Below are 12171 nucleotides of genomic sequence, written 5' to 3'. Positions count from 1 at the left end.
TGTACAGTAGGTTATTATCCATTTTTGAGGTAAAAGGAAAAACATCCATAAGTCATTCAGTTTTTGTTTTATGCCTTACCAGTGGTTTATGTTATAATATAAAGATTGTTTACGTTTATTTTTGTGATATATCCTTGAATTAACTTGATTTGAAATTGACTTTCTTTGTTTTTATTGAAGGTAAATGAAATTGCCTTCATAAATACCCTTGAAGCCCAGAATAAACGCCATGATGTTTTATCGAAATTGAAAGAATATGAGCAGAGGCTTAATGAGTTACAGGAAGAACGTCAGCGAAGACAGGAAGAAAAGCAAGCACGTGATGAAGCTGTCCAGGTAGAATTTTATTTGGCAGGCATTTATTGATCACCTGCCACTTCCTAGGCCCATCTCCAGAAAGGAATAAGACCTACGCTCTGCTCCCAGCAGTGCGTGGTTTAGTACAGCACCGTGTGGAAGCATGAAGTCTGATTGCCAAAGACAGGGTGCACTCCTTCAGTTAAGGCAGTCAGTGCTTTCGTCAGGGGCCTGCACTTACAGGCTTTGAATCTCCAGTCTCCACGAGGGGAAGGACTTAATTGTTCTGGCTGTGGTAGGATCTGTTCTTTTCAAATTGGGTTGTGTAAGAATATACTCCATTTCTCCCGACTAAGAATAAATTGTTTTGAAGCAGTATAGCCTTTACAAACTGGGGAACCTTTACAATTATGACAAGGAGCAGCTGTCATTTATAGAGGAGTGCCATCAGATACTTTTAACCTCTGTAGCAAACCCTCGGCTGCCATTTTCAGGATGGAAAGAAAGGTTAACACCTAAGCTCTACTGATGTTGATAAACTATTTTATATCTTTCTCAGTAGAAAGCATTATCTGTGACACTCTTTAAGGACCTGACATTTTCATGTAGAAAACAAATATTACAATATTCAAATATAAATGCAGACATACTTCATCTATTATGACTAACATTTATTTGTTCACTCATTCAGTGATCATTTATAGAGTTCCTCCTATAAACCATATGCTGTGCTAGGCTCAAGGACATGAGAAAGATACATCCTTGTTCTCTGTGGGGAGACAGATATGGAAATAAATCTTAACCCATCAGGACAAGTGCACCATAATGGCAGCCCTGGAAGTACAAAGGGAAACACCGTGCTCAAATTGGGAGTGGCCAGAACATGAGGAAGTCAGGAAAAGCTTCTTGGATGAGGTGATACCTCAACTAAGTTTTGAAAAACGAGACAGATGCAGGTGATGAGGAGGTGTTTTGTGCAGGAGACGTGAGGGAGCACTGTAGGCCGAGGGAGCGGCCCACACAGAGCTTTGTTACTGTGTTACAGGAAGTTAAAACTCGATACATTTTAAAGTTTATTGACTACTTTTTTCTCTTTATGGGCATTAGTAGGCATTTCCACATGCATCCCTGATCTCTCTTTGATTTGGATGCAGTGTCTTATTGTAATGTGAGTGCCCAGCTAACTCATGTTGAAAAATACAGAATGCTTCTGTGGGAGGATCTTGAGCTTTTCCTCTTTAAGGAGTAGCGAAAATTTTCATTGCAATCATTTACACGTTATTTCAGTATTAACTAATACTGTTAAATAGGTAAGGAAGGGAGGGTACTTGAATTTTAATTTGAGTCTTACCTTCAGCATTATTGCTGTCTATTTCTCTGCAGTGGGACCATTTTATAAAACTAATAATGTTTTGTAAATTATGTATTACTTTTAAGCAAACATTAGGCATTAATAATTGAGAGATACATAGCGCGTGCTCCTTGCCCTTATCGTAAATACTACAGCATGATGGCAAAGATTAAGAGAAACACATATAAGCTACAGCTGTATCACAGAGGACGTAATAATTAGCTCTGTTGGTCAGAGGGGAATATCAGAGAGAGTTCTCTGGAAGAGGTGACTTCTTAGCTGGGTTTTGGGGGAAATATATGAGTAATATTACATATATTTTAAATGGACAGCTTTGGCTCTTTTTTCTGCATTCATTTTGCAGATTTGAAATATAATAGTTATCTTTCATTTAAAAACGTTGATTCTTATTTCATAATTTGGAACATTTACTAAAGCTTAAAGGAAAGCAGTTCTTTCCTAAAATTAGTAAGGAATTTTCTGTACTCACCAACTCAAACTGTTTGACCACTCAGAATTTTTTAAATGAAGAAATTTCCTATAGATGGGATTTTTAATGAAAAATTTAAAACCTATCTATTTAGGTTTAATTGAGATACACTGATATGTTAGAAAAATCCACTAGTAATATAAAACATATGATTAATTTTTTAATAAATGTGTACTCATTACTAGATGTGCATGGAGTAATGCCAAGCATTCTGTAAATATAATAATAGTAAGATTCTAACTTCATGTAGAATTCAGAGGCCCTCCATCTGCTTTAATTTTATGCTCTTGAAACATTCTCATAAACTGCTAAAAACAATTGTGATCGCTCTTTCTCGTAAGTGAAATACTACTGTTTCCCCGAAAAATAAGACCTACCCGGAAAATAAGCCCTAGCATGATTTTTCAGGATGACATCCCCTGAACATAAGCCCTAATGCATCTTTTGGAGCAAAAATTAATACAAGACCCGGTCTTATTTTCGGGGAAACACGGTAAGTACTGCCTCCTCAGTTCTCAAATTGCCATTATTGTTACGTAAATTATTCATTGGTCAGCTTTCTCCTCGATTACCTTAGATAATCTGCCCTGTCTTCTGGCCCTAATCGGTTGAAGTTAGGCATGGTGGGGGCGGGTTCCAGATCCTTTCTTAAGCTGCCAGAAACACATCCCTGACCATGAAGGGAAGTATGCGGGCCTCCAAAAGGGTTCAGAAGGCTTAAGAGTTAGAAGATATCTTTCTAATACCTTTTCCATAGGTTTATGTTGTTTATTTGTAGGTAGATAGATTTATGGTGCATATTATTTCATAAAGTAATGTTTCACTTATTTGACAGATATATTTATGGCACTCATGCCCTGTGCAAGATACTTTTGTGGAGTAGTTTCCTATCTTTAGGAAACTTAAATTTTAGAAAGGAAAATACTAGCTGATTTAGTACTGAATTTGCTTATTTCCTATACAGTTACCTATTTTCTTTTCCACTGATTAAAAACAGGAATGAAAAGATTAGTATACTTTTTGAAGTCCATTTATTTCTCTGAGTACAGTGTTGGAGTATGTCCTCTATCCATGAAAACCATCAGCAGGCTGAAATTATTTTTAAGCACATGACTTGGCTACAGTGCATATACATATAAAGTAGATATTTTTATATAATATTAATATGTTTCATTTATAAGAACAATTTGTAATTGTTAAAAGCTTGTGGTTTTATTAAGTATGAAATGAAAAGTTCTGGTTTAATTCTTTGTATTTAAGGCCTAAGCCTTTTGCATTTCATTGTGAAACTTGTGTTTTCAGACATAATACAGGTTGTTTTCAACTTTAAGTAAATTTTACTGTAAGAGAAAACTTTTTTTATATTTTCTCCATTGGAGAAAATTTTCTGTGTTAGATTTAATTGTTGTTAGTCTTAAGAATGTTTGAGATCTTACTTAGCTAAACAAGTTTCCCCATGTTATACTTACTGAGTCGTGAGAAGTAGCTGTACCTAGTTCATGAGTAGTCAGTCTACCAGGCACTAAAGAATCTAATTGCCGGCCTTCTACAGCCCTAATCTGCCAGATGGGCCCTCTGGAAATCAGTGCAGTCCCTCTATTTTCCAGTCCCCCACCGTCAAGTAAAGAGAAGTAGGGGCTCTTTTGCTTACTAGTGAAAGGGTTTCTTCCCCTGGGATAGACAGGGCCCGATGTGATATGCAGGTACCCTTGTGAGCTTCGTTAACTGCTATAAATATGTGCATTTCTCCTTAGTGTTCTCTAAACAGAAACTGCTGTATTTTTTCCTGCCATCGCTTACTATGTGCTAAACACTTGGCTGGGTACTTGCCTGTGTTAGTAATTTAGATCTCGCAGCAAATGGGGCTCTTTAAGGTGAAATGACTTGCCTAAGGCTATGAAAGTAGCAGTTTAGAACCTATGTCAGTGTATGTATTCCATTAATCATAAAAAGGGGGGCCAGGAGGAGGCTGCGTGAGCTACCTGGGCCTTGGGAGTGGATTGAAAGAGATTACCAGTGCAGCTAGTAATACGGTAAAAATCAGAAGTACTCCTAGCGGGCAAAAACATACTAAGGGCACAGTATTGCTGAAATGTCCCGTATTTTTATGATGTTGATGATGATAAGTAATTTTTGAGAATTGACTATATGGCAGGCCCTTTGGTAAATACTTTCCATTTATTGTCTTAGCTGTTCTTCATAATATCCTAAGAAATAAGTATTATTGATACTTGTCTTTCAGAGAACTGAGGCACAGATACACTCTAACTAGACCAGAGTCACCCAGCCAGTAAATAATGGGGTCTGGAAGAAAAACGAGGGACTCTGACCCAGTACCCACTCATTACCCTCTCAGCTATATTATAATGCCTTCTCCTCCCTGTCACAAGCTTTTCTTCACTTAATTCCTTTATGAGAGCTTAGTTCTGGGATGAAATCTGTTAACTTTGCTTTCTTCATGATATTCTGGTATTTTGGAAACCATTTCTAAAAACAACGCTTTAGAAGTGATTAACTGTAAAATACTCATTAGGTTCTCACAGAATAGGCATAACATAGTATTTGCTAAAAACAGCATTTATTCTGATAATTACTTGTAACACTGGTAAATGACATCTGAAAACCAGATAGCATTGATATTTATTTTTGTTTAAATTCTGAGAAGCATACTTAGTGACAAGGCAGGGAACTGCTTGGCTGGAATATATACGTTTGTGTCAAAGCTATGTCACCTTGACAGATTTTCATTTTACATACAATTCTAACATCTTTTGAAATATTTCTGACCTTAGGAACGAAAGAGAGCCCTGGAGGCCGAACGGCAGGCCCGTGTAGAAGAACTGTTAATGAAGAGGAAGGAGCAGGAGGCCCGAATTGAACAACAAAGGCAAGAGAAGGAGAAAGCCCGGGAGGATGCCGCCAGGGAAAGAGCCAGGTATGTGTTTGACCTTGATTTTCATCCTGAGGAACATTTGGAGGCAGGTGAATAGTCAAAGTCAGTCTTGAAGCCATTTGCTGTCATGGAGATTTGTTAGAAATCGTCACCAATATAGAAATGGTGTACTAAATTTTGATTCCCAGGAATTCTATCAAAATGAAAACCTTTTGAACATTTCTGTTGGGTTGGAAACTTGATATTGTAAGATTTTTGTGATTGCAAGAAATAGAATTTGATTTTGGCTAGCTTAGTTAAGCAAAGGGAACTTTTAGGAAAACACTGGGTGCATCGGCGGTAGGAGATTTGGAGGACCAGGCTTGGAAATGTTCAAGCAAAGAGTCACAGCAGTGGTCTTTGGATGAAAACGGTGTGGTCAGCATGTTGCCACTCTGATTATGATAAAGGACTGTCAGCCATTCAAAGACCCAGGAGGAAGCATTTCATTGGCCAAGCCTAAGTCCCCTGTGGTGGGTGTACACCTTGCTGACGTGGGATTTTTTTTTCCCTGACCTTTTAATTGTGGCACATTTTGTGGATATGAAAAAATAACTCTGTGGTTTTAATTTGCTTTCCTACTTGTCCAAGATTGATTAGGTTGAGCACCTTTTTGCATACTTATCAGCTACTCAGTTTATTTGCCTTGTGAAAGTGCCTATTCAAGTTTTTTGTCCATTTCTCTATTGGGAGCTTTTTTTTAAATTGATATTTGTGAATCATCTGTAGTAGAAACAAATTCTTTATCAGCTACATGTATTGCAAAGATCTGGGAGGTTGTGGCTTGCCTTTCACTCTTTTTATGATGACTTGATTAATATAATTCTCGATTGCAGTGTAGTAATTATTAACAAACTTTGTGATTTGTGTTTTCTGATCTTTATGAAATATTTTTCTATCCTGAGTCATAAGATATTCTTTAAAATGTCCTTTTTATTTTGTTTTTGTTTTGTTTTTTTTAATAGTAAAGTCTTTTATCTACCGAGAATTGGTTTTATTCTATGGCTTGAGCTAGAAATCCAATTTTTCCCCCCCATGTGGGTACCCTATTATTCTAACACACTTTATTGAAAAATCAATTTTTTTCCTAATGATCTACAAAGCTTTCTGACATACATCAAGTTTCCATGGATGTACGGGTCTGTACATGGACTCTATCTTTTGGTCCAGTGGTTATTTTTAAAACAAAATTTTTTGTGTGGGGGTGAATATTGGGGAACAGTGTGTTTTTCCAGAGCCCATCAGCTCCAGGTCAAGTCATTGTCTTCAATCTAGTTGTGGAGGGCGCAGTTCACTGGCCCATGTGGGAATCGAACCGGCGATCATGGTGTTATGAGCACTGTGCTCTAACCACGGAACAAACTGGCCTCCCCAAGTGGTTACTTTTTATATCCTCTGCCTTAATTATCAAAACTTTATAATCGTTTTTGGTGTCTGTTACTGTCCCTCGCTTTACTTTTTATTAGGAATGTCCTGGCCTTTTCACACTCCTATGTGGCTATGATTTGTCTGGGTTGGTTCTCTTCATGATTATCCTGCTCTGTGCATTAATGTTTTTCCTCAAATTTGGGAAGTGTGTAGCCATTATTTCTCGAGATACTTAATTGCTGTTTCTCTTCAGGCTCCTCTGACTTCTGATAGTTTCTCAGATTTCCCATGGTTTTGATGACAGTTGTGAGCAGCGGTCAGGTATTTTGTAGATTGTTCCTCACTTAGGAGTTGTTCAGTGTTTTTCTCGTCGTTAGATTGGGGTATGGGTTCTTGACAGAAAGACCTCAGGGGTCAGTGTAAATGTCCATTCTTGACGTGTCAAAGGTTCCTGCTGTCAACTTGACTTACCTCTGATTTTGATCACCTTGGTCACCTGGCTAAAATAGTGTTTGTCAGGTTTCTTCACTGTAGAGTTACTGAAAAATGGCCCTATGCTGTCCTCCTTAGAAGCAGGCTGCTAAGCATAGAGCATACTGAGGGCATGGGGAGTTACTCTCCACCTCCTTGAGAGAAGAATTCCTACATAAACTATTTGCAGTAGAGGACATTGGTCTGTTTGCTCTCGTTTTATTTATTTCTTTTTGTATGCCAGTGTGGACTCATGTATGTTTTTTTATACTTCGGGTTATAAACCAATATTACGTCACTACTTTTGTTGCTCAACTTGTTCCAGCTTTGGATGTTGGAAGCTCTTTCTTTGGACCTGTGTCCCTTTGCCATACCTCACTTGGTTTCTTGAGCGGTGTCTTAGTTTCTGGCACTGCCCCATGCTCCAGACTCATCTCCAACCCTAGAGTCAGCCATTTGTTCAAGGAGTCCCTTTACTTCTATTGGAAAGCTTTTAGAATTTATTTACTGTATTTCTCTGGTGAGGTTCCCTAGTCATTGAATCATAACGTTTCTTTATTTTGGCATACTTTTACTTATTTGAGCATGTTTATGGTAACTCTTCCGTAGTCTTTATCTACTAAATCCAACAGAGACAGTTTCTATTGACTCCTTTTTTCCTAAGCATGGGCTCATAATTTTTTGTGATTGTTTCCTCTGTCGTCCTCTTTGTGAGTTCATGCCTTTTCTTGTTTTCCTCTTGTGGTTTTACTGGCGTATTTAAATGACAGTCCTAGAGCTAATATTTAAACCCATACCTGCGTCCAGAAATCTATTTTCAGAATAGATTTCATTTCTGTTGCTTTTCAAGCACTAAATGAGCAATATATCTGGGATGTGATCGCACCTAGAAAAAAATAATATTAAAAAATAATAACCCTTTAGAATATGTAAGCCTATGAACCCTAACTGCATTTTTTCACATCACGAGATGTGTTACTTTGAGCAGCTGGGTTTATAATTTGTACTGTCTTCTTGCAGAGACAGGGAAGAACGATTAGCAGCCCTCACAGCTGCTCAACAGGAAGCTATGGAAGAACTACAGAAGAAAATTCAGCTCAAGGTAGGTCCAGTATACATTTTAATATGAAACTGTAGCGCGTTCAACGGGTCATGGGATTAAAATTTTATTCATTCAATCAAATTGCATAGAAACTTGAATTAATTTGTATTCCTGATTGTTGGCTGTGGGGACAGAGCCCCAGAAAGTAGTTTACAGGCTCTCGGCCTCACGTGGAGGAGTGCTGGCTCGGGTAGTAGATGGCCGTCAGCTGTGGCTGATTGGCCGTCAGCTGTAGCCAGTTAGCCAATTAGCCGCTAATATAACTGCTGCGGCTACGGAGGAGGAGAGGAAAAAAAGAGAGAGAATGGGGCTAGCAAGAAGATGGCGGCTGGGCTGGCAAGCATGGATGGCGGTTTGCGGACAGTGTGGATCCGGCCTCCAGTGAGAGTATAGTGCCGCCAGAGAGAATATAGTGGTATGACTCCCCTACCTATGGCTCTGTGGGTGTTCCTTTTTGGCCTCACCATATCCTGCGTTCTTGTATGGGGAGCGGGAGCAGAGACCTCGCAGGCCTCCCTGCATGACAAATGGCGCAGCGAGCAGGGTCTCCCGCATAACAGGTGGCGCAGCGAGCAGGGTCTCCCGCATGACATTGGCTAATAAGACATATGATTTGGCTGCCATCGTATTGGCTAGTTCCACTGTTGGAAAACTGAATTTATTTTAATAAGGTAAAGCAATTGAGAGAAAAGAAGTAAACACATTTTAACATGCCTTGTTTTCGCTGCGCAATGATTATTGTAATTGGTTTCACTTGATTTCAGTGCTTAGGCATTGCATGTTTTTAGCTTGGGAGGTTATGATGAACTGATATTTTTTAGAAAACCTTTACCGTTAGTACTACAGTTTCTAGCAGTGTGAATACTTCACATTGTGTCACAGTTACTTAGTATTGGCTCCTCACAGAGACAGGCAGTAACTTCTGAAAAGTGGAGGACCATATTTTACCCATCATCTAGCCCTCGAGCCACGCGGTACACAGTTACCGAGCCGTGTGGCAGGCGTGGGGTGCAGAGATGACCAAGACGTAGTTCTGAATTTCAAGAAGCTCCTACTCTGCCGTGACATGCGGGTGCTAAGCAGACAATCCCCCATGAGTACAGGGGTATACGCAGTAAGGAGGGCCGTTGGCCTAACGTGAGGGAGGGTGCAGGGAGACCGTTTTAAAGAGTTCTTCCTGAGCTGAGTCTTGGAAGACAGGTGAATTAAACAGGCAGGAGAGTGGGTAGTTGGGTGGGACGGCCTTTCAGCCCTGAGAAATAGTACGAGCACGAAGTCAGGTGTCTGAAGTAGTGTTTTTGGTTGGTTGACTCTTGTTTTCTGGAAGTCACTAGAGATGTAGAACAGCTAGACGTGGAGTTGGTGTGGATGGAGGTTTGTGTCCTGATGGCCCTTTACTCTCAGGATGAGCTTGCTCCTTACTGTGGGGCAACATTTCCACTGTGTGCTCCAAAACGTGCTCCTAAAAAGTGTGTTGTGTGTTAAATGTTGCTTATTTATTTGCTTAATATTAATGTTGCTTAATATTAAATGTTGCTAGCTTTATTGAGTCACAGTGCTCAGTGTGACATATCCAGGCTATGTAACGTTCTGTGTTAACCTTTTTAGCTTTCACTTCGGATTTTACAAACTTACTTGACCACAGAACCTCTTCCATAAACCAGTTGTTGATGCCCCCTGGTGTGGTTCCGGGGAGCACACTTCCGGAAGCGTAACTGTGCATGCAGGACGTGGTAAAGGGCTTTGTGTAATTTTTGTTAACACTGAATTCAGGCATTCTCCTATTATTTTAGAAGGCTCAGTGGAAATACCATTTTTTCAAGTTCTCCGTACAATTTGAATAATTTTTGATATTCTGACACTGTGACTTCATCAACAGCATGATGAAAGTATTCGAAGGCACATGGAGCAGATTGAACAGAGAAAAGAAAAAGCTGCCGAGCTAAGCAGTGGACGACATGCGAATACTGATTATGCTCCCAGACTGACCCCTTACGAAAGGAAGAAGCAGTGCTCTCTGTGCGGTGTCCTGGTGGGTTGTCATTATGAATGACATTGTGATGACATATTAAGATGGAATACTAAAGGTTATTCAACTGTGGAAATGTATTCTCCCTGTCTTTTAAAACTCACACTAAGGCATCTACTGAGTAGCGTGGATTTCTTGCGTGATTTCTATGTCAACTACGTAGTAGAAAAGTAGTGTCGGCATTTCGGAGTGGAAGTGCCAAATGCCAAATGTGCACTGGCTGCTGGTTGGCTGTGTCTTAGAGAGTCTGCTCTCCGAGAGTCTAAGTCAGTGCTTTTGGATGTTGGCCCCAAAAGAAGAAATGGACCGTTTTCAGTGCTGAAATGTGAAGCTTGATACTTAGAGGAAAGGCCATCCTGTTAAGGTTGGCACAATGGCATGCCTTTTTCACCATGTGCATTCTAGAGGATTCTCAGACTTGCATTCTGAAGAAACTAGTTTTAGGCCTACTGTATTAGTGATAGAGTGATCCCAACTTGCATGTAGTATATGAATTAAATATATGATTTAAAATGAGCTAAAACTACATGTTGATTACATCACTCTGATCTTCTGCTTTTAGATCTCTTCAGAGGTGTATCTTTTCAGCCACATTAAAGGCAGAAAGCACCAGCAAGCTGTGAGAGAGAACAGCAGCATCCAAGGGCGTGAGCTCTCAGATGAAGAAGTGGTAAGCTTTCCTCTGGTTCACGCACAGATTTCTTGAGGACCTAGTGTGTTCTCCTTTATGTGAAGAAGTCCATGTTCAGATGTATTTCTGTGATTACTGAAAAGTATATTTCACATTTAATGACTACTATAGTAGTATACACACGTGCTGTTATTTCAGTGTACATTTTAATTGAACAAGAAACAGAAATAAGAGTTTAATACTGTTAGGTAATTTCTGTACAAAATAGGTTATGAGGTTTTTATATTTTAATAGTAAATGAAAGAATTATTTAGTGGTGCTCTACATTTCTTGGAAAACAGTTGACAATATAAATATCATATAGATTGATAAATTTTATCACTATACTGTCACAGATTTTTTGAAATGCATTATTTATCTGCCTATAATTATTATTTACATGGAATTTAGATTTGCATGAGTATTTTTATAAATATTTTTTATTCAGCCATTATGGAGTCATGGATGATAGTGCTAACCTATGAATTTGTTGATTTTAGTTGTAATAGCAAATTTCTAAAGCTACCCAGAGGTGAGAAGTTCATGGGTGTCAAGCATCCCTTCAGCCCGGGAGAGGTTATTGTGGTTCTCTGGGGGCAGTGCCAGCTGTGGGTGCACATGGGTGTCGGAGCTGCCTCTCTCCCCCTCCTGTATTTCAGCAGAGCATGTATTAGTAGACTACACGGATCTCAAGTGTATAGCATGATGAATTCTTACGTGTGTTCCACTCATATGAAGATACCGAGAATTTATTTTACCCCAGAAGGCTGCCTCGGGCCCTGGGTAACTAGTCTGTCCCTGCTGGCACCATCACTTAGTCTTTCCTGACCATGGGATGATAAATGGTGTCATCTACTATGTACTTTTTGTGTCTGGCTTCTCGCACTCATCCTTACATCTGTGGCACAATCTGTAATGTTTATATGCAGTTCATTGTTTGTCTTAGCTTTCTGTCAGTGCCCTCAGACACATGTATAAAATTGGTTTTTGGACTTGTTAAAAGAAGGGAACAACGCCATGGAAAGTCCTGGGGCTTCTCATTAGGTGGTAGAAGGGACATGGAAGATTTGGGCTTGTGCTAGATGGTTTGGGACAGAAGGGCTGCTTCACGGAAATGTGGCTTTGTTCTGGAGCAAGAAGGGGTAATTCTGGGGCTGGCTCTTAATAAATCTTACCTGGGTAGGTGGAATGAGGCTCCTGTTTCTCCAGAGTTTCTAGATGGGACCGATTTTTTAGGGCAAATTGCACTTTTGTGTGTGTGTGTGTGTGGGGGGCGGCTCGCTTCTCTATGATTTTCTCCTTTTGAGGTTTTGCCTCTCAAGTTCCACTACTTTGACAGCTCTATACCACATTCTGTGTCCTCAGCTTACTAAAACTGCCTCTTTCAGTGTACCTTATTACCCCACGCCCAAAATGGGTGGAAGCCCTTAGGGGACAATGCAGAGTGAGGGTGGGGCTAAC

At 39.7% G+C, this 12171-nt stretch overlaps 1 protein-coding gene across 35 annotated transcripts in view; it reads left to right on the top strand.

The window, feature by feature from the left end:
* Window positions 1–12171, top strand: part of SCAPER (S-phase cyclin A associated protein in the ER) — a 221071-nt gene that overhangs the window by 74278 nt on the left and 134622 nt on the right. For all 35 annotated transcript variants that reach the window (XM_074318185.1, XM_074318193.1, XM_074318192.1 and 32 more), the window contains 5 exons: window positions 181–336; window positions 4931–5073; window positions 7930–8011; window positions 9891–10043; window positions 10603–10710. In XM_074318185.1, coding sequence (XP_074174286.1) covers window positions 181–336; window positions 4931–5073; window positions 7930–8011; window positions 9891–10043; window positions 10603–10710 — 642 coding nt within the window. The remainder of the gene's footprint in view (window positions 1–180; window positions 337–4930; window positions 5074–7929; window positions 8012–9890; window positions 10044–10602; window positions 10711–12171) is intronic.

This window comes from Rhinolophus sinicus, linkage group LG13, assembly GCF_036562045.2.
Source record: "Rhinolophus sinicus isolate RSC01 linkage group LG13, ASM3656204v1, whole genome shotgun sequence".
NCBI lineage: Eukaryota > Metazoa > Chordata > Mammalia > Chiroptera > Rhinolophidae > Rhinolophus > Rhinolophus sinicus.
This window is presented reverse-complemented; position numbering and strand designations above follow the sequence as displayed.